At 44.4% G+C, this 23,324-nt stretch overlaps 1 protein-coding gene across 6 annotated transcripts in view; it reads left to right on the plus strand.

Moving 5' to 3' along the window:
* Positions 1-23,051, plus strand: part of Cryzl2 (crystallin zeta like 2) — a 34,283-nt gene extending 11,232 nt beyond the window's left edge. Inside the window, exons 8-11 of one of the 6 annotated variants that reach the window (XM_017319995.1) lie at positions 217-298; positions 3,667-3,848; positions 5,239-5,467; positions 21,494-23,051. In XM_017319995.1, coding sequence (XP_017175484.1) covers positions 217-298; positions 3,667-3,848; positions 5,239-5,467; positions 21,494-21,562 — 562 coding nt within the window. In that variant the 3' untranslated portion in view covers positions 21,563-23,051. The other 5 variants (NM_001033284.2, XM_030253318.1, XM_030253320.1 and 2 more) reach the window with 5 other exon arrangements.
* The last annotated feature ends 273 nt before the right edge of the window (positions 23,052-23,324 follow it).

The raw sequence follows: 23,324 nt of genomic DNA on the forward strand, positions 1-23,324 counted from the left end.
ACCTCCATCTTAGGAAGGCTCTAAAACCAGACTAGATTAGCCCTGACCCAGAAGTCTTATGTATGTCCTACCTGGACAATGGATTCACGTGAAGGTTTGAATGAAAGAGTCTCTACCGTTCTTGCTGTCAAATGTACTAGTCTGTGTCCCTGGAATCTTAACCCTGGGTGAGCTTTGAATGGTTTCTGGAGTAACATGTCTCTTTCCTTGGCACAGAGAAACTGTTTTAGTGACAGCAGCTGCTGGAGCCACAGGCCTCGCAGTGATAGACGTGGCGACAAATGTGTTCCGCGCCAAGGTATTTGCCTGTAGAATCTCTATTAAAAACTAACTCCAGTGTTTAGGCATCAAATATATGGATTCACTCATCAAGTATCATGGGAAGGGCATTGGGGGCATACAGTACTTGGAGTATTGTCTTGCCGTCTGCCTGCTTGCCTACTAAACGGAGACCTTAAGGGGTATGGCTTGACTCTTCAGGTAGCGGAATCTGGCAAGGGCTGCCTCCCACCTTGGCCTCTGCACATGCTCTTTTCTCTACCTGCCGCGCTCTGATTTAGATTTAAACTCATGTCACCTTTTCAGGCAACTCTGTCCTCAGGCTAGGTCAGTCTCCTCTCCCTGCATTTTTACATGTGACCTCATAACATCCTATGCGTCTATTTCTTAGTGCCTCATTGTGTGATTGCTCCTTATTTGGGTCACTGTGGGTCACTGTCTCTCTTCCTGCATTGTCATTGTCACGAAGGCAAGAGGAGTGTCTGCATAGCTCATGACTAGTCCCAGCATCCACCATGGTACCTGGAACATAATATATACTTGAGATATTTTCTGAATCAAGTGATAAATGGCTAAATAAATGGATGGAAGATGAGCCAAGTCTTTACAGGGGCATCTCTGGGGCTGCAGGGCTCAGAGGAAGAACATCCGACAAGTCAGAGGAAAGTTTTAAAGGGTCAAGATGGAGGATCATATTCCAGTTCTGCTTCCAGCTCAAAGCTTCCATCGCCTTTGCAAAATGTTGCTTCCCTAGAGCTGCTGGCAATATTGAGATGCTATGTGCTATGTGCCTATCAGAGGTATGGTGTGTCAGTACGCGTCTCTTAACAAGTCCTGCTATTGTTAGATGCTGAGTGGGAAGGAACGAAATTAACTTTCGGAATTGCCATTTATTGAGGCTGAGAGCTCGGGCGGACAAGGAGAGCTGTTTTGGCCATATTGAGTGCAAAGTTCCTGTGGTGCATGGGGCTGGGATGGAGAGACAGCACCTAGAAATAGAAGTTGATGATGTGGGATTGGCTTCTCCTCTCTCACCTTAGTTTCCTTGGGGAAGGAGATGTGAGGTTTGAGAGTGACTTCAGGGGCTAGGAGGTTTCTTGTGGAACGCTAACACATTTCATGTTATCAGGACGGACGTTTAGCTCTCAGGGAGAGAGATCATAATCAGTCTTCACGTCTAGTTAGCATTTTTTAAGAAGGTAAAATTATACTATTTATTTCCTGAGATTAAATAGAAAATTTGTTTCAGATTTTCAAACTCAGATATTAAAATTCATCTGAGCTAAAAAACTTCTTCTGAAGCAAAAAGTCTCTTAAATATAAGTCAACAAAAATAAAAGTTAAAAATGTCCCCATGTCCCCTTTCGGCAAAAGTCATTTGGTCACACCTTCTCTGCACAGTGTTGCGTACTGCTTCCAGAGTGGCTCCAAAGCAATTATCCAAACCTTACCCTCACACTGTCCCTGGGAGATGAGCCCTCTAAGTGTTTATTGTCTCTACTTCACAGATCAAGAAAGTGAAGCAGCAAGAGAGAAAGCAATTCACCAGAGGTCTTGCAGAGACCTGGTGACAGTCTGTGCATGGGGTCAGGTACTTGGTCCTAGTCTGTTGTCTGCTGACCATGGCCCTATGTGGGAATAGCCCTCAGTAAACTATGCTGTTTTAAGGGGTGTACTAGTGAGCACTTGAACGTAGCTTTTAGTTCCAAATAGCTATGGGTGAGTTGAGATCTGTTATGGACACTGGTGTTCTTCAGTATCTGAATAGAGTTGTTTTAACACTCCAAAGACTTAAATAAACCAATTAACAAAGAAGCAAGTATATTTAACTCAAAGAGAATTTAACCATCACATGTACATAGTAATGCTGAAATGAGTTTACAAATAGTTTGAAAATGGTCAGTAGGATGGGGTAATAGTAATGAGGCTGGGTCTTACTCCATTGCCTAGGTTGCCTTCAATCTCCTCATTCCCTCTCTCCAGCCTTGTAGACAGATGGATTTATAGGCACATACCACTGTGACTGGCTCTGCACTGCATTTCATGGGTCAGACTCTTGGGCAGTGCAGGTTGAATATCCCTTATCCAAACATCTACACTTGGCAGTACTTAAATTTGAAAGCCTTTTGAGAGCTGTAAAGATAGATATAGTTCCATAGCTGTGCTTGTCATGTTGTAGTAAAAACACAGGCATGGCTTAGCAGGCACGACTTAGTGGTAGAGTAGTTGACTGGCACGTGCAAGGCCCTGGGTTCAGTTCTCAGCACCATAAAAAAACAAACAAAAAAGGAAAGAAAATTAAGCTTCTTCATCTCCAGGGTGGGATATAATATTCTCCAGTTATTCTAAGCATCAGAAGGCTGGGGAAGGAGAACAGGAAGCTAGAGGCTAGCCCGCACTGCATAGCAATATCCTGTCCCAAAGAAACTACGCAAGCGACCCTCTGCAAGACAATGACAAAAGGCCCCCAACTACCAGCAAAACCAAAATTGCCTTCAGAGTGCAGGTTCTGAATGTCATCTCAGACTTTGTGGTGGGTGTTCTCACTGACAAGGCAACTCTAGGGGGTGCTTCAGTGCTTGCAGCTTTGAAACTTTCCAGGCCTTGAACTTGCCACCCATCTGTGTCATGTGCCTTGGGCCTGAGGCATGGTTTCCCCCAAGGAGAACAGAGGAGAAAAGTCAGGCACACACGCACTTTGGAGTAAGGTGATGCTACTGGCTTTGAGCGCTGTTTTGCCACCTACTACTTGGGGTGACCCTGGCTCAGCTGCTTAATCTAATGGAGTGGCAGTTATTATGCCTTCCTGTGATGTTCCTCTGACATTTAAGTAGAATAAGCGATTGCATATGTCTGACAACCGCTGCAACTTATCCAACACTATCCCCCAACGTCTATGGAACCTTGTAGTCAGTGTTCCACTTTACTTTAGGAGGGGGTAGCTGAGACCCAGGGCTACTGTCTGGCCATGAAGAGGTTAAGTGTGTGGAGCCTGATTAACTGAGCTATCTGGATTTGAGTCTCAACTGTGTGGTCTTCCTTGTATAATTTACTTTTGTTGCTACAGTGAGATGCAGCTGGTGAGTAGAAGGGCCAGGATTTGAACCCTGGTCTATCTGACATCAGGAATTCCCCCCTAGCCTATATCCACGCACAGGGAAGCCTTTTCTAGTCTTCAAGATCTAGACTAGATATTTCTGATTTGTGCTTGTGGAGCCTGTCTCCTTCCCTGCCACACACATCTTGCATTCTTGACTCCAAGTGTGATGTCTAGCTTGTATTCTTACAGTATGGCTCATGGTGGATGCTCATGGCATGGTGGTTGGTGGGATGTGTCCCTCCTACCTCACGACTTGGTTCATTGGAAACCTTATGTTTTTCACTCAGGTCATAGCTGCCACTGGAAGTGACGAGAAGTGCAAGCTGGCGGTGCAGAGGGGAGCACAGTTCAGTGTGAACTACAGCCAGGGCAGCCTGAGGGATGCAGTGAAGAAGCTGGCAGGCAGCGGTGGGGTCAACGTAGCCATTGACATGGTGGGAGGAGATGTCTTCCTGGAGTCTCTCCGCAGGTGCGGGTATTGCTCTGTCCAGAATGGTTAGAGCTAGGGCTCCACACAAGCTCCATGCAGTTCTAACTCCCTGCATCTCTAACTCTCTCTGTCTTTGCTGCTCACATCTCCTGTAGGCATCAGCGTCAACGAGAATAGCTGAGTGGGCGGGTGACAAGGAACAGAAGCAGAGAAAATCAGGAAATGCTTAAATATAGTAAAAACAAAATACCCAACTGGAAAATATTCAAAAAATGACTCCAGACTCTCCAGTTGGCAACGCTGGAGACTTTAGAAATTATCCATGTGTTAAATCTAGCTCTCTGGTTCCCCACTAGGCTGCTTTAAATATGTGGGGGTGTGGGGTCCTGGGGCGATCATTGTTCAGATGCTAAGATTGCTGTGGTGGTAGTTTCTCCTTCCCAGGATGACTATGCACCAAGGTACAAGCTCTTTTGATGGCGCTGGTCCCGCAGTTGCTGTGTGCTTCCTTAGTTTGTCTGATTAACTATGTGTCACTAGAGACTTGGTAGGACTATTCTATCTTACAGTCTCTATATTTCACCCAGGGCTTCTGGTGATCTCTGAGAGCATTGTTCCTGTCTGCTCTTTCTCCATCCCCCTTTCCTTTCCTCCTTGGTTTCTTAAGACGAGGTATGTGCTGTGCTGTCCTTAAGCTCCCTCTGTAGCCAAGGCTGGCCTCGAACTTCTGATCCCAGTACCTCCTGAGTACTTAGTTTATAAGTATGCATGAGTCACCACACCAGGCCTGCTTTCATTTTTCACATCTGTGCTTTGTAATTTATCTCATTTTTGAAGTAGAAAAACCAGAGCAGCAAGAGCTGCCGGCCCGCAGAAGGAATGCAGTTAGTCTTGGATAGAACCCAGCAGGCATCCCTGAGCTGGGAGGCAGGTGTCTGGACACTGGTGTCACTTGCTGGTCCTACGCGCAGAGGAGAAACAGAGGAGGAAGCAGAGACCAAGTGGACCCACTCTTGTGCCTTCCATCTTGCATCCTGGATAACTGTGTTTTGTAAACAGCCTCTCACTTCCTTTCTGTGCAAAGCCCCGTGGGAAGCCATTGGTTACGACCCACGTGTGGTGTGCTCTCTGGCACTTTTCACAATGGGCTGCACAGAAACCTCAGGAGGCTTTGTAGATTATTCAGAATTCTCTAAAGAAGTCCCATGCCTTAAGGAGTCCTAAAGTGCCCTTGTTTAAAGTGACTCTTTATCCCTCATATCCCATCAGCTGCCTTATTCCCTACCGCCCGAGGTCCAAGCTGACTTGTCTTGACATACAACCCATGGAGTGCCATTGGTTGATACCCAATATCCTTCCACACTTGAAGTCAGCCTTGATTCTAAAGCACCCGGTCCGAAAACCTTTTCTGTCTCCTCCTTGCCGTCAGCCTGGCGTGGGAGGGCAGGATCGTGGTGTTGGGATTCGCTGGAGGAAACATTGCGTCCGTGCCCAGCAACCTGTTGCTCCTGAAGAACATCTCGGCCATGGGACTGTACTGGGGTCGCTACCAACACCAGGACTTTGCAGTGTTTTCCAAGAGCATGTCCACAGCCATGCAGTACTGCCAGCAAGGGCTCATCCACCCCCACACGGGTGCCGTGTTTAAGCTGGAGAAGGTGAGACGGCGCGTAAGGAATGAGGGGGAGAGCAGGCTGGGAAATTATCCCTGTCAAATCTGGCAGCCTTATCTCTGAGTCCCATAAGCCCTCCTTTGGTGGACTGAATAGGTAAGGATGCTATCCTGAGTGTTGGGATGTAGAGTGTCACGGGCTTCAGTGTGTCCAGATCCCCGCCATTCTCCTGGCTTTCAACATGGATGCGGGATTAAGCTGAATTTGAGGGCTCTGTCAATCACTGGAGATTCAGAGGGAGGGAAGTTAACCGTGCACTAGAACATAATATACATGTGTCATTTTGAACCTTGAACTTTGCAACACAGCGTCCCAAGAAGGAAGCACTTGACCTGACCTTTGGTTTTCAAGTACAGATGTCTCAAAATATAGCCGGATGATCTGAGCGCCATACTGAGACCAGAACATGAGTTGTGCTGGGCGTCAGAAGACAAGAATCCATCCATTAGTCACTGTAGTTAATTCTGTTGCTTATTCACTCCCTGTTTTCATTCCCCCGCAGTCTCATAATTGTGGCTTAGACTTCCACCCCAGCAGAACCGCATGCATTCATAGGCAGCTTGGCTGTGAATGCGAGTCCCAGGCCTTTCCTGGGACACCTGCCTTTCTCTTTCTCTAAGAACTTTTTTCCTTAATGTGTTTTAATGTTAACAAAACCAAACCAAACCAAACCAACAACCCCAAAACCAGCCTGTTTGGTAGTTATAGTCAGTGATGAAGGCCATGTCCTGTTCAAATGTGGATTCGCAGAGGTTAGGCTCTTTCACTGTCCCGCTTCACAGATTACCAACCTCCCACCTGTGTGGTTCCTGTGGTCCATTGTCTTGAAGGAGTGTGTGTCCTTTCTCTCTCTGGTGTGTGCGTCAGGAAAGCATCAGACTGTTGGTAGGGGATCTGCTGGTTGTATTCAGTAATTCAGCCCCCCCCCCCCCGCACCCCCCCCCTGGGATGTGGCAATCCCCCTGCTTCAGTTTCTACTGTACAATCATGGAGAGGGCCCTCAGCAGAGGCTCTCAGATGACCTTCAGGAGCTATGTTTGGGGATGTGGGTGGGGATGCGGTGGAGACCACAGCAGCTCCCCTCTGGGACCACAGTTCTTCAGAAGCCTGGTAGCTGCATGCTTTCACTCTTTCATTCATCCTTTTCTTTTAAGAAAAGCTTTTGTGGCCTTAAAGTGTTGAAAACCACTAGTTTGGTAGCTTTCTGGTCTCGTTCTGGCTTTGGCTGGCTGTTACCCAGAGGGAGAGGCTGATGCGGGAGACAGGTGGTAGTTGAAGGTCTCCTCCCTCCGGTAATGTGTTCTCAGTGTTGCTGAGGCATGGGAAAAGAATCGCTTTAATTGTCCACATGCTGCTCTTTCCTCCCAAACACGAATTAGCTCTAATTACTGTCTGTCAGCTTCCGTTCACCTTTCCGCCTCCCAGGAGGGCCCTCGACAAGAATTGCCTGGGTCTGCCCTCTCTGCTGACTTAGGTGCCTCTGAGTGGCCTTCCAAGCCAGGCTCCCCAACACCAAGTCCATCTCCACATTTGCTGTCTCTTCTCTTTCTGTGTCTGCAACCGGGCAGACAATTCAGAGAGATACCAGAAGCTAAGCACTTTGTAGATATTAATTGATTTAATCTTCCGGGAAGCTCTTTTGTGGTCTATCCATTGTTTAATCAGTTTTTACTGGTGAAGGACTTGGACCTAGAAGCCAAGAAAGCTGCCCAGTGATGTGTGTGTCAGAGCTGATCAGCAGAGATGGCTGGTCGGACCAGAATCTCTCTGCTTAGGACCATGTCAGACTCTCTGGAAATGAACCAAGCAGTGCCTTTGTACATACTGTGCTCTCTCCTTATGTTTTTAATTTTTATTTATTTATTTTTGTTTTTTGTTTTGTTTTTGTTTTTGTTTTTCGAGACAGGGTTTCTCTGTATAGCCCTGGCTGTCCTGGAACTCACTTTGTAGACCAGGCTGGCCTTGAACTCAGAAATCCACCTGCCTCTGCCTCCCGAGTGCTGGGATCAAAGGGTCACCATGCCCGGCTCTCCTTTTTTTTTTTTTTTTTTTTTTTTTTAAGACAGGGTCTCACTGTGTAGCTCTGGCTTGCCTGGAACTCACATGTATTCATACAAGGCTGGCTACGAACTCAGAGAAATAGACCCACTCCTGTCTCACAAGTGCTAAGATTAAAGGTGTGTGCCGCCACAGCCAGAACACACTGTATCCTATAGTATGAAAATTATCCATCCGAAATATTTACATGAACCTCAAGAACAATCTTGTAATCAAAATGACCAAGACTCTTGTATTTATTTAAGCAGTGATAATTTATACATTTTACTTGTTTAAAACCACTTAGAGTAAGTGAATATATAATTGGTTTTACTGAACTTTATTTTTGATTTTAAACATTGTCAGAACCTGTTGGGATTAAAAAATAGCCACCAAACTTATCTATACAGTGGCAGAATGTTTGGTGCTTTTACAGTTTGGACCTTGATAACTCGTATAAATATGCCAATAAACTTTGCTCTAACAGTCTTTCGGTGGGCGGAGGCCTGTACTTGTTCCCTTCACTATAACTACTCGTTCAGTGCCGTCCTTCCCACAGTGCACAGACTCCATGTAGGACTGTGTGCTATGCTTATGTCTGTCGCTAGAGACTCCAGCTGTTGTCCCTCACTCATGTATATGTTGACTGACTTATTGAGGTCAGAGCCCCAGAGTTCAGACGTTGGCTGTGAGTACATTAGACATCTTCAGCTCTGTCCTCACTTACAGTGGGGCAGTAATATACTCTGTGTGCTCCGCTGGTGGAAATTAAACAAAATAATACATATGAGAAAAACCCAGTAAATTTACGTAGCTCCCGAATGTCCAAGATAGCATTGTTATAAAATGCGGAACTGAGCTTTTCCTGTCCCTGTGAAGGATAACTTTTGCGTGGAGCTCTCAGAGGGAGGGATTAGAACCCTAGCCATCAGATTTTAAATTTAAGCCAGAACTTAACTGTTGACACTCTTGGATTACATATGCGTTGGCCTGTGATCTGTTCAGAGAATAGCACTGCTGAAGTGTGCAGTCTGTTTTCTTTATGAAGCTGGATGCATATTACCTGATCTAACCCAGCACCGAAATCTTACAGATCTGCGATTATTCCTATGTAAAGGTTAGCTCACCATGTGAATAGAATTAATGACTAGAAATTGTTTGCTTCAGGGTTCCTCTGTACAGGTGGAATATTCTTAAAAACAAAACTTCAGACCCAATAGTAATTATTCCATTGATCCAGACCTAGTTTGTGGAGAGTCTTATATCTGCTATCCCCACCACAAATATACCTCCAGCCCCTGGCCACTTGGCTGCTCATCACACTTCTCTGGGATGCTCCCCCCGGGGTCTGCAGTCATACAGCCTTAGACCACTGACAGTCCCTTGTTCCCTGGAGTGAGGTGGATCTTAGAGCCAAAGCCTCCATGTCCTTATCACAGCTGCGGCAGCTGCAGAGTAGACACTTGAGCTAGTGGACTCACAGAAGCCTCTGTTTTCCCCAGGAACAGCATGAGGCCTGGCACTGCAGTGAGAAATGTAGAGTGTTCTGTGTAGGGCAAGCTTTGAGGAATGTACAACAGAGGGTAAATTGCTTTATTTTCTTTCCACTGATTGTTTTACGTGGCTTCTTCATAGAGGTCCCATATGACCAGTGCTCTGTGTATCTCTGAAGCTTCATCCAGTTGAGGATTTGTAACATACACCCCCCCCCCCCCCCACACACACACACAGAGTTTCTATCTTCCTTGGATTCAGTCTTACTTTCCCCTTCCCCTTGCTGCCCTGGAATTGCAACCGTCAATGCAGCATTAGGGTGTGTGTGTCTATGTGTCTGTGTCTGTGTGTGTGTGTGTCTGTGTGTGTGTTTCAAGCCCTGCTCATTTGTCACCCTTAAAGACTTATTTTTGACTGGACTCAGAAGTAGAAGCTCTCAGTGAGGACAGCCCACGTCTCTTGGCAATCTGTCCCTGGCATTTTTTCTTTGGTGGTTTTCATTCTCTTGGCCACAAGTTTAGCACATTCTTCTGCCTCCTCCTCCTTGTTTTTCTTAGTGTGTTGTTTCTTTAGAGCACTTGTGTTGCAGGACACATGGAGTGACAAGATGGTGACTCTTGGGGGCTTTAGAACAGGGTCCTTACCTTCTCTGTGTAAGGGCTTCCTGACAGCATGCTGCTGGACATCATCTTTAGAGAGACTGGAAAGCTTTTGAATGCTGCTGGGGCTCTTTTGGGCTTCAACCCTTGAAGCATAGTAGTATCTGTTAATATCCACCCTCCCTCCACCTTTTAAAAAATAATACCCAAGTTGAGAATACTCAGCTTGGCATCCACAGTGCGGCCCTGAACAGTCTTGTGCTTCTCTCTAGTTACCCTGATCTCTAACTAGAATGCCCTTACTCAGCAACAAGTGCACACTGCATGGGTCAAGACACCTCACTTTAATGGGAACGTAAGGTATCTGTCATTCCCACCACTGATTTGGACACATACCCAGCCATCCCTTTCACTCTTTACCCAGAGCACCAGCAGCTCCTTCTGTGGCCGTGCCTCTCATGGAGAGAATGAAATTTGTGTTCACCATCCATTGCAGTGAGTGTCTGTGGCTGGTGACTCGGAAACAGACAGATCTTCAGCTTCTTCTTGATGTGGTTAACTGCTAGATAGTGCCATGTGGGTTCTAGGTATTGAACCCAGGTCATCTGGAAGAGCATTTTCTTTTTATTAAGCAATGTTTTTATTTATTCTTTGAGAATTTCATAAATATATTTGGCTCCCATCCATCTCCTTTTCCCATATCTCCTAGATCTTTCCCACCTTTCCACTCACCCAACTTCATATTCATTCATATGCCCTGATCCCAACCTCTTAACACTCATTAGATCCAGTTTGTATTAGCTAACTACATACCAGGGGTCACTCAGTTAAAGAAAACTGACTTTCCTTCTCCCAGCAGCAAGATGCAAATAACTTCTCAGCTAAGAGTGGGACTTAATGCCCACCTTCTGTCCTGCATTCTGAAATTGTGTCTGGCTTAAGCTTGTACAGGTCTTGTGCAGGCCATCGCCATTTCTGTGAGTTCATCTGTGCATCCATTCTGCTGTGTCTGGGAAACACTGTCTCCTTGATGTCATCCCCTCTGGCTCTTTCAGTCTTTCTGCATCCCCTTCTCAGTGGGTCTCCGAGTCTTGGAGGGATATTGTGATAGAGATAAGCGTCTTTAAGAGGCTTTATTTCTAAGGAATTAGGCTCTGTTGCTGTGTCACCCAGTCTGACTTTGAGCTCTTCAGTTGAAGAGACCCTCCTGCCACCGTCTCCCTAGCAGTTGGGATTATAAGTGAATGCCACTGTACTCAGATAATTTTGTGATTCTGATGAACACATGCAATTATGTGGCCACCTGTATAATAAAGATAGTTTGTTTCCATTATCTTAGAAGATTTCCCTGTGGCCCTGTGTAATCCACCTTCCTACCTTACTCCATAGCCCCCTAGCAATAACTCCTCTGTTTTCTCTCCTGCAATCTGGGCTTTTCTAGAATATCCTATAAATGGCCATGTCGGTCGTCCATGACCTTTGGGTGTTGGATGATTTTTTTGTTTATTTATGTATTTACTTTCAGATTTATGTTTTATTGTGTGTGGGTATTTAACCCGTGTTTTAGTTTGGGTTTTATTGCTGTGAAGAGACACCATGACCAAGGCAACTTTTATACATAAAACATTTAATTGAGACTGGCTTACAGTTTCAGGGATTCAGTCCATTATCATCATGGCAGGAAGCATGACAGTTTGCTGGCAGACATAGTGCTGGAGGAGTGAAGAATTCTACATCTTGATTAGAAGGTAGCAGAAGGAGACTGTGTTCCACAGGCAGCTAGGAGAGGACTAGATTCCACACTGGGTGGAGCTTGAGCATAGGAGACCTCAAAGCCCTCCTCCCCAGTGACACATTTCCTCCAGTAAGGCTACATATCCTAATAGTGCCAGACAGCATGGGCCAAGCATTCAAACGCATGAGTCTGTGGGAGGCCAGATCTATTCAAATTCCAGACTGCATGTATGTCTGCATCACGTGCATGCTTGGTGCCCACAGAGGACAGAAGAGGGCACCAACCCCTGTGACTAGAGTCATCACAGATGGTTTTAGGGTCCCACGTGGGTTCTAGATATTGAACCCAGGTCATCTGAAAGAGCAGCCAGTGCCCTTAATTTTTGAGCTATCTCTCCAGGCCCCATAATTTTACATCCTTTAACTTTGTATAATTCTTTGAAAGTTCATCCAGACTAAATGCATCAGTAGTTCAGTCCCTTTTGTTGTGGAGTGGTCTCTCTCTCTCTCTCTCTTTTTAAAGATTTATTTATTATATGTAAATACACTGTAGCTGTCTTCAGACACTCCAGAAGAGGGTGCCAGATCTTGTTACGAATGGTTGTGGTTGCTGGGAATTGAACTCAGGACCTTCAGAAGAGCAGTCAGTGTTCTTAACCGCTGAGCCATCTCTCCAGCCCCTTCTTTCTCTTTTTGAGTGGAAACTTTATTCTAAAGAAGCCAAGTGATGTTTTGTTGGATGGATATACCACAGCCTGTTTATTCAGTTGTCAATTAATAGACACGGGATTGTTTTCAGGTTTGACATGTACATATTCGTGTATATTTTTGTAGAAATATGGCTTTATTTATTTTAGGATTGAAATTTCTAGGATAGATGCTAAGTGTACATTTAATGTTAAAACACATTTGCACAGATACCTGATTGGTTTTGTTATTTCCCCTCGTCTCCATGGTATCCAACTAATGTCATTAAGCAAGAATGACATAGGGCCAGAATTTGATTTCAGTAGCTTTAAATGGTTTGTTTAAAAGGAACTTATGTACAGTTCTAAAAGGAGCGGCCGTTGATGCTCGTAAGAGAAGAGCACGCTTGATGGTCCCAGGAGCTCTTTCTCTGTATCCGTTATTCAGAAGCAATTCTGCTTCAGCCTCTACAGCCCATGATTTCTGAAGACAAAGCCACCTTATGCCATTCCCATCAAGGCCCACATGACATGGAGGTTTCCTGTGAGCAGGGCATTGTGGGCTAGAAAACAGTGCTCAGGTAGATATGTGGGCTGGAGGTTGAGGTGTCAGTTCTAACATTTTGGGATTTTGCTTCTACCTATTTCCTAATACTATGTTGAACTTTTAAACCAACTGTCAACTCTTTTCCAGAGAGTCTGGGCCAGTTTGCATTCTCTACCAATAATGCCCGAGATTTGGAGTTGTTTTTTGTTTGTCCACACTTAATATTATCAGTTGTTTACTTTTAGTGACTTTCGTAGTAGATATATAAAGTTATCTGTTTGTGAGTATAACTTATATTTCCCTAATGATCAGTGACCTTGAGTCTTTTCATGAATTTATATGAGGTCTGCATCTCTTTTTTGATGAAATATAATGATGATTAATCTTTTTTTTTTTGTGATACCATGCCATGGGACTTGAACCTGGGACTTCTCACATGTTAGGAAATGCACCCTTCCACTGAGCTGTATCTCTGTCGTTGATTGACTTTTAAAAGAGGGTTCAGATCAGTTTGTATCAGCATAAGGGCATGATGAATGTAATTCAGCAGTGTCATCAGCCAAAACATTTCACCTTTTAATGGAAAGTCCCACTCAGCCTCAGGTACATTCATTGGCTTATTCACGAGTTTGTTTTATTCATCATTTGCTGAGAACATTCTGTATGACAGTTGATAAAATTTATGTAGGACGAAGTCCTGCCCTTGAGTTTATTTTTCAGTCGGAAAGACCTCAGGAGGGCGCCGCCAATAGGGAAGAGCCGAGTGCTGACAGGAGGCATGACTCAGCAGGATATATCTGGGGAACCTAAGTACTCTGATTATTCCGACTTGATGAGCTGATTAAAAATTCCACAAGCAGAACCTTCACCTTAAAACAAAAGCATTATCTTTCCCTTCCTCAAATTCCAGGTTTCGAGTCTCTCCAGACATTTAATTACCGCTTCACCCCCTCAAGGCAGAGAACCAATGTTCTGGGTACGGTTTGCATCTTGACTTCAGTAGTTGCAGCTCCCTGTCTGCAGCAGCCTGTAGGATGCAGGGCAGTGTCCTCAGACCTCTGTAGCAGCCCTCAAAAGATAGGTTTGCAGCTTTGCATTTTCCCACACAGACTCTCTCTTCATTGCCTTCATTTCCCTTTCCCAGACGCCAGTGGGAAGCTGGTTCCCAGCTCTGGACAGAAACCTAGGAGCAATGACAATTATAACAGAAGTGGCAACTGGACATGGGAAGCCATGGGACGTCTGAAAAACAGATTAAGCTTTCCACATAGTCTTATCTCTTTAGCAAGCTAGGTAAATACGGGACTCATTTCTACAGAGGATTTATTTATATGCAAAATGGCTAAAAACAAGTTTGCACTTGAAGCCACAGTTTTCTTATATGTTAACATTCATTTGCAGGGAGTCTTCATTTCCCTGGGATGCCAGGTGATGAAACACCACTATCTCAGATAATACTTATTTTCTTAACTGCTTTCTACTGTGAGGCTCTGACAAATCTAGGGGAGTGAGCAGCAATACCTGACAGGGAGAGCCGTGCAGCTGTGAGTCACCTGGAGACAGCTTTGGGGAATGAGTGTTCCTAACATCTGTCTTAGACTTCCTACGCCTCCTCCCAGTGAGCCTGTCTGTACTGTGGAAAGGTCTCCTAAGGCACAAAGCCCCACAGTGCAGATGTTTTTGAAAACAGAGATTTTTATGCTACTCAGAGAGCGACATGATTGATTGATTTCTCTACTTATTTTTAGTTACTTATTTTGTGTGTGCTTTTTTTGGGGGCAGGGGGAATCTCAAATGGGAAGTGTTGTTTAACCAGCAAACTCTTCTCAAAGCATATATTCCTTGTTGGACTATGCAAGGCTAATCTTCTGCTGTTATATCCATATACTTATACATGTTTACCTTTTCTTGTCCCATGTACTTTTACCTCCACTCTTTCCTCCTTCCAAGCACCTCTCTGCAGCATGTCTGATGTATTCCTGTGGGTTTGTGTTTCCTTGTGAAACACACAGCCGTATTTGTGTGTTATCTTTAACATCTGCAGCTGGTGGTGTGCTCTTGATCTGAGTCTGCTTCTTACCTTCAGATGCCATGCTGTTGTAAGACTTCCATTTTGCCACCAGCACTTCTGTGCGTCCTGCATTGTCTCCCAGAATTGTGCAGTGGTACTCACATAGTGTACACCCACCATGGTTTGCAGACACACTCACGATAGACCTCCAGGTTGAGTTCATGACACCATACTCGGTGTGATAATAGGCAGCCTTGTGGGTCTAAACTTAGGGACTTGTGTAGCTGTCTTGTGGGGACTGTTCTAGGAGCAGGACTGCTGGCTTATGATATGTATGCTTACTCATCCTGATGGCTGGACACTCTGTAGAATGACTCTGCGAGTTTTTTGTTCGTCCCAGAAATATGTGACAGTTCTTGTCTACTTGTCATTTTGTTGCTATGCAGCAGTGTCTATATTTCTGATATTCACCCAAATAATAAGGCATAGAGAGTATCTTACGATTTTAATGTGCGTTTCTTGGCTGCAATGCATTTAAGCATCTTTCTGTATGTTTGCTGGCTGGCTGGCTGGGATAGGGGTGTAGCACAGTGGCCCTACTCAGTCCTCAACTCTCTGTCCCCTCACCCAGGAGAAACACCTCACAAACACACAAACCCACACATTCTATATGTAGGAAGTATTCAGGTTTCTGGTTCTTTCTGTTAGGGCCCCTGTCTCCTTTCCAATGTGTGCAATTCTTTGTGTGATCTGAGCATCTGGACTCTGATGTGTTGTAAGTCATCCAGTGTGTCAGTTACCTCTATGTTGCTGTGCTACAGACCACAGCCAAAAGTGATTGATGGGAGGATGAACTTATTTTAGCTTCTGGCTCCAGAGGGAGAGTCCATGATGGAAGGGAGGCATAGTAGCACATGACCGGAACAGGAAGCTAAGAGGTTGCATCTTCGGGCTGGTGAGATGGCTCAGTGGGTAAGAGCACCCGACTGCTCTTCCGAAGGTCCGAAGTTCAAATCCCAGCAACCACATGGTGGCTCACAACCATCCGTAATGAGATCTGACTCCCTCTTCTGGAGGGTCTGAAGACAGCTACAGTGTACTTACATGTAATAAATAAATAAATCTTTAAAAAATATTAGATTAAAAAAAAAAAGAGGTTGCATCTTCAGCAGCCAACACAAAACAGAGAGGGACCCAGAAGCAGGGCGAGGTTATAAACCCTCGGAACTCTCTCCTAGTGACACACTTGCCCCGGCAAGGTACCATCTCAAAAGATTCAATAATTTCCCCAAGCATCACTACCAGTTGGGGACCAAGTGTCCCAATACTTGTCAGCATTTCTCATGCAGACCGCCATACCTGGCAGACTTGTTAGGTTCCTATAAACAAAGAAGCAGGTCTCAAGATAGCAGAGGGTTTGACCCTTGACCTAGTCTTTGAGTAGATAGGCTGCAAAAACAACAACAACAACAAACAAACCCCCCAAAACAAAGAAAAAAAAAAAACAAGCCTCCTGATCTGTCATACTTTGCTACCTTTGTCTACATTTAATCCACTCTAACATGCCAATATTTTGTTTTATGGTTGTGATTGAAGGACTTGTTTCAGAAGTTCTTCATTATCCCAAGGCCAAAATGATTTTCTTGCTTATTAATTTTATGGATTTGAGTTGTTGAGATAGGGCAGTGGTTGCGAACCTATGGGTTGCGAACGAGTCTCCTTTCATGGGAATCGTATATATAATATATCCAACATATGAGATATTTACATTATAATTTATAACAGTCACAAATAACAGTTATGAAGTAGCAATAAAAATAATTTTAGGGCTGGGCAGTGGTGGAGCATGCCTTTGATCCCAGCATTTGGGAGGCAGAGGCAGGTGGATGTCTGAGTTTGAGGCCAGCCTGGTCTACAAAGTGAGTTCCAGGACAGCCAGGGCTACACAGAGAAACCCTGTCTTGGAAAACCAAAAGAAGGTTGGGAACCACGGAGATAGGGCATGCTGTATTACCCAGACTGGCCTTGAACAACTGTGTGTAAGCTAGCTTCCTGCCTCAGCCTCCAGGATAACTGGGACTGTAGGCATAGCCTACACTGTCCAGCACAGTTAGAGTGTTCTGCCACACTTATGGACTGACTGTATCTGAAGATACTTGTGCATTGTGTGTATCTCAGCTAACGAAATGTTTGCTTTTTTCTTATTTATTTATTCTGCTCTCATACAATACCTCAGGTTTCCCTCCCTTGACTCCTCCCAGTCCTCGCCCCCACTCTTCACCTCTCCTCTCTCCCAGATCCACTCCTCCTCTGTTTCCCTTCAGGCCTCCCAGGGATATCAACCGAACATGGCATAGTAAGTCTCACCATAAGACTAGCCACAAACCCTTATCAAGGCTGGATGAAGCAACCCAGTAGGAGGAAAGGGTCTCCACTGTAGGCAAAAGGGTCAGAGATAACCCTACTCTCACTGATTGGGGTCCCACAAAGTCCCCAATCTAAACAACCATAGAGTGTACACAGAGGACCCAGCATAGACCCAAGCGGGTTCTGTGATTGCTGCACAGTCTTTGTGAGCCCCTAAGAACCCTGGTTAGTTGATTCTATTGGCCGCATTCTCCCAATGTCCTCCACTCCTCCTGGCTTCTACAGTCCTCCTTCCATAGGGTTTCCCAAGTTCCAAGAGAAGGTACCCAATGGAGACCTCCAAATTAGACTCTCTCTCTCTGTCTACTATTTGCCTGTGTGTCTCTGCATCTGTTCCCATCAGCTGCCAGAGGCAGCCTCAGATGACGGCTGGGCTAGGCACCGATCTGAGTATTCAGTAACTCATTTTTACCTTCCTATTTGTAGCAAGCAAGCTTTCTCAGCCTTCAGTCTTTTTCCATGATTCACGATGCTATTTTCATCAAGTTTCAGGACACACAGATCCGCTTTCTGTTTTCTCTTCTCTTGCTTCAAAGATAATATTCATAAATTAGCATCCTATAGCCTTTATGTGTGTAGCAGTAAGGTATGTTTTAATGTATAAAAATATATCTTGTACCTTTGTTCTTGCTTTTCATATTTAAGTTGTCTTATCTGTAAATAGAGCTATATAGTCAGATCTTTTGTGTCTTTTAGGAGAGCGTAAAGTATTTGCCATAACATCTTATGGGATATTCTTTCCATTTTCCCCACAAATATCACTGTTTTTGATTTTTGATAACAGTAGTTTGCTTCTGCTACATTTGCTTGTTGATATTTCTGCTGTAGAGACAGTCAGTAGCTTTTATAAGCTCATTTCTCGTTTCATTGGTTTGATGGTCTTTCTTATTTTTGTTGCTTTGATTCATTTTCCTATGTAGATTATTATACTGTCTGCAGAAGTGATGGTGTTGTTCATTCCACTCTTTGCTTTTTAATTTTATTCCTTGCATTTATCATTATCTATAGACCATTTTAAAAGTGGGTTTGGTTGTACAGAAAAATTCAAGAGGAAGACAAGAGTGCTTGTGCTGGTGGGATGACTCAGCGGTTGGGAGCACTGACTGCTTTTCCAAGGGTCCTGGGTTCAGGTCTGGGTGGCCACATGGTGGCTCATGGCCATCCGTGATGAGGTCTGACACCCTCTTCTGGTGTGTCTGGGGACAGCTGCGGTGTACTTGCGTATAGCAATGGATAAATCTTTGGTCTGGAGTGAGTAGGGCCAGGGTGGGCGGGGCTGGAGCGAGAGGCTGAGCGAGCAGAGGTCCTGAGTTCAATTCCCAGCAACCATCTGTACAGCTACAGTGTACTCATATACATAGAGTGAATAAGACATCTTAAAATAATTAATAATAGAGTGCTCATAACCCGTGTTCCACAGTCAGAAGTTCCCACTCTCAGTCAGCACCTTGCACTGGTTTCGTGTGTTTATCACAACCAATGAGCCAATGGCTGCATATGGACTGTCTTAATCACAGTGAGGCATGCACATTGAGTTGCGTTCTCTGTGTGGTACAGCTCTGTGGGTTTTGCTAAATGTTTAATGTTATGTAACCACGATTACATAGCCTGCAGAATAGCTTCCTTAAACAATTCTCTGGGCTCCACATCTTCATATTCATCCCCTTATCCCGTATCTTTAGCAGTCACTGATCTTCCAGGTGTCTCTATAGTTGTGGTCCTTTTCAGAGTGTTGTGTGATTGGAGTCATCTTCAGGCTATTCTTCTTTTATTAGCAATATTTATTTAAGGTTCTTCAACGGCTTCCTGTGTCTTTTTTTTTTAAAGATTTATTTTATTTTTATTTATATGAGTACACTGTAGCTGTCTTCAGACACACCCCAGAAGAGGGCATTGGATCCCATTACAGATGGTTGTGAGTTGCTGGGAATTGAACTCTGGTCCTCTGGAAGAGCAATCAGTACTCTTACCCGCTGAGCCGTCTCTCCAGCCCTCTGTCCCCTTTTTTTGACAGGGTATTTCTCTATGTAGCCCTTGCTATCTTGGAACTCACTTCACAGATCAGGCTGGCCTCAAATTCAGAGATTCCCCTACCCCAGTCTCCCAAGCTGCTTATCTAGCTGTCTATTGAAGGCACTGTTGCTCCCAGGTTTTCCCAGTTGTGAATGAGATTGTTATCAACATTCATGTGTGTGTTCCTCTTACATAGTTTTCAGTTGATGTGAGTGAAGACCCAGGAATGTGGTTGGTGGGAAACTGCCACACTGCCTACCACAGTGTCCGCACCACCTTGCATGCCCACCAAGAGCAAGGGAGAGATCCTGCTGTTCTGCTTTCTCAACACTGTTGGTGTAGCGTCTTGGTCCTTAGCCATCCTAATGGCATTGCAGGTCTCATCATTGTTTTTAATCTCTGCCAACTGAGTGTCTTAGTGTGAGTTTATTTGATATCTGTGTGCTTCTTTCGTAAGATGTCTGTTCAGATCTTTTGCTCTGAACAGAATGCTTTTTGAGCTTTAAGCATCTCTTTCTATCTAATATCCATCTCTATGTCTGTCTTTCTGTCTATCATCAATCTATCTATCTATCTATCTATCTATCTATCTCCTTTGTTAGGTGTATGTTTTGCAATGATTTTCTCTATGGCCACATATGCCTTGTCTTTTTGTGTGTTTAACAATGTCTTCTTTAGTGTAGACATTTTTAGTTTTCTTCTTGTGTGTAGGTGCATATACACATGAAGAGGTGGATGCCTGATGACTTCCTGTATCACTTTCCACCTTGGCTTTTGAGACAGAGTCTCTCACTGAACCTGGAGCTCATCATGGCTAGAATGACTCTGGCCACAAGTATATGGTCTGGTATCACAAGTACATGCTAGTTTTTTTTTTTTTTAATGGTTTTTTGAGACAGGGTTTCTCTGTGTAGCCCTGGCTGTCCTGGAACTCACTCTGTAGTCCAGGCTGGCCTTCAACTCAGAAATCCGCCTGCCTCTGCTTCCCGAGTGCTGGGATTAAAGGCGTGGGCCACCACCACCTGGCCATGCCAGATTCTTTATGTGGGTCCGGGGGTGGGGGTGGGGGTGGGGGTGGGGGGGGTCTAATGCAGGGCCACATGCTTCTGTGGCAAGTACTTTATTCACTCAAGCATTTCTGTAGTCCCAAATATTTTAACTGAAAAAAGTATTGTGCGCATGGCTGCATGTGCCACAGTGCACACGGAGAGATCAGAGGACAGCTTTGTGGGGTCAGGTACCTCCTACTTGTATGTGGGTTCTGCGGATCCATCTCAGTTCAGCAAGCCTGCACAGTGAGCCCTTTACCTGTTGAGTCGTTCAGCAGCCTCAAGGCTCTCAACCTTAATGATGTTAATTTACTCATCGTCCCCCACGGTTGTTCTTTCAGTGCTGTCTCCAGAATCTCACTGTGAAACCCAAAGTGCACTAGACTTTTTCAGTGTTGTCTTTGGGAAGTTGTATAGTTTTGTATTTTATTTTAAGACTTATAAACAGTTTAAGGTAATTTTTGTGAATTTAAGTACTTCCTGTGAATTCTGTGAATGAAACACACTTTGACTCTAAGTGCGGGTCTCTGGTGTTCCCAGTGCTGTTTGCTGAAATCACCCTCCCTCCCTTCTCCACGGAGCTGCCCTCACTCCCATTAGAGACTGGTTGGCTGTTCTGGTTCTGCTCTGGGGTCCTCCAGCTCATTCCATGGAGCTACTTTTCTGTTTTTCTACCACTATCACACCGCTTTCACTACCGTGGCTGCTTTATGATTGGCCTTACCACCGTATGTTGGTTCCTGCCGCTGCATTTGCTATTGCTGGTTTGCTGGTTTGCTGGACTGCTGGATATTCTGAGGACGAAGATGGGACTTGCGCCAAGGAACCCAATGCCCCTAGTCAGCAGGAAGTAGCCTATAAAGGTCTATGTTCCCTTTCCCTCTAACTTTCTTCCTCTCCTCCCTAGTATTGGGTAGAGTAAGGGTTGGGAGGGAGGCAGAGGTAGAAGAACTCAATAACATACTAAAACAGTATACAATCTTAAACTTCTGAAGAAAGATTTTAAGATGCTGTAATTTTAGGTGCAGAGGACTGGTATAATATAATGATAAAAAATTTGAAAATAATTGATTCTTTTTTTCCGCTGTATCCATTCATGCTGGTACAAAATTCTTCCAGGAGAATAAGGACTGGCTCATGGACCTTCTGCCTGCTTGGCACTTAGTTATCTGACAACATTGAAAATCATAAGCTTGGATGTGGAGACATTCTGTAGATCAGTTATTCCTAAACATTGTATTCCTTTGTATTTATGGTGACCTTATTAGTGTTGCGTGGCTATATATAGTTCATAGAGGTGCAGCTTACTACTTCCATATTACTTCAATAGCAATGTTTTAAAAATTGTTCATCTGTCAGATATTTGCTGAAACATGCATCAGTCTGACCACATTCCATTTTGGATTTCTTTTAGATCAACGATGCCTTCCTTCATGTGATGCAGCGCAAATCCACGGGCAAGGTGCTCTTGTCCCTCAAGTAAACCCTACCCTGGGCAGACTCCCAAGTCTGCTGTCCCTCCTGCATTTTAAAGGGCTCATCCTTAGTGACCCAGGTGCCGTGTCTTGGTGTCAGTTCTCCTTGCTTCTGCTTTCTTGCTGCCTGTAATCATTGTGGCCACAGACATTCCTGCCTAAACTTAACCCCTTCTGTGAGCAAAAGGTACTGTGAGTTCCTTGAGAAATAGGTACTGTACTGGCTAGTTTTGTGTCAACTTGACACAGCTGGAGTTACCACAGAGAAAGGAGCTTCAGTTGAGGAAATGCCTCCATGAGATCCAGCTGTAAGGCATTTTCTTAATTAGTGATCAAGGGGGAAAGGTCCCTTGTGGGTGGGACCATCTCTGGGCTGGTAGTCTTGGTTCTATAAGAGAGCAAGCTGAGTAAGCCAGGGGAAGCAAGCCAGTAAAGAACATCCCTCCATAGCCTCTGCACCAGCTCCTGCTTCCTGACCTGCTTGAGTTCCATTCTCGACTTCCTTTAGTGATGAACAGCAATGTGGAAGTGTAAGCTGAATAAACCCTTTCCTCCCCAACTTGCTTCTTGGTCATGATGTTTTGTCCAGGAATAGAAACCCTGACTAAAACAGGTACTATGTCTGAATCACCTGCTGACTTCCTATACCTTCTACTATTCAATTTAACTTGTCTGGAATCTTAAATTGTGGGATTAGATTAACAATATGTTGTTCAACCCAAATGCCCTTTGACAGGTGAATGTATAACTATGCGTACTAGTGTATTTATATATACATATAGCATATGTGCAATATATGTTATATTGCATATGCATTGTATAATATGCATACATTGGAATATTTTTAGCTTTAAAGAGGAACATCACCATTCACAGACATGCTACAATATGTGTCAACTTTGAGGCCATTCTCCATAAGATTGAACATATTTAAAGAAAAGACATGCATTCTGTGAGTCCACTTATATTAGATTCCATCAAGTTCGACAAAGATAAAGTGGAATGGTGGTCATCAGGGACCCCCTTGGAGTATATCCTGGTAAACTTGACAGTGCTTTCATGGGGAAATAGGGATTTACTTAAGGCATGTGGCATTTCAGGTCAGAAAGATGGAAAATCAGTAGAAATGGGGGGCAGTAATGATCACCATAATGAACTGCTGAGGTATATACTTGGAATTATTTTTAAAAAACTGTTGAAACGGTAAATGTTATGCATGTTTTGCCATGATAAAACAGTTCTTATAAAAAGATGTGTTACTGTTACTTCTAACTAAATGGATAGATTCAGGGGAGAGAGCAGAGCGTGTGTAGAGTGCTGGGCTCAGTGGGTGGGAGCCGCTGTGCTGTGTACGTTCTGGTCTTCGGGAGAGACCTACCATTAGGTGCTGAACATTCTGCAGACACTCCTTGATTTATGATAGTTTAACTGTGACTTCCCAATATATACTTATATTCTTTTTCAAAATGTGTGTGAAGATAAATTTTTGCATATGTATGTGTGTGGTAAATGTGTATATTATGTGTGTGGGCACAAATATGGGGTGTGGGGCATGCATATGTAGTCTATGTCCTGGGTATGGAAGGCCAAGATCAATGTCAGGTGTCTCCCTTGATCACTATCTACTTCATGTGGAGAACAGGGTCTCTTACTGAACCTGGAATGTCAGCTGTCGAGGCAATAGGTGCTGAGTAGACTCCTTACTTTGACTTTTGGTCTTCTCTCATGCTAGCAATACAGTGTGTTACAATCCTCTTGCCTCATGGTGGG

This window comes from Mus musculus, chromosome 1 (genome assembly GCF_000001635.26).
Source record: "Mus musculus strain C57BL/6J chromosome 1, GRCm38.p6 C57BL/6J".
Lineage (NCBI taxonomy): Eukaryota > Metazoa > Chordata > Mammalia > Rodentia > Muridae > Mus > Mus musculus.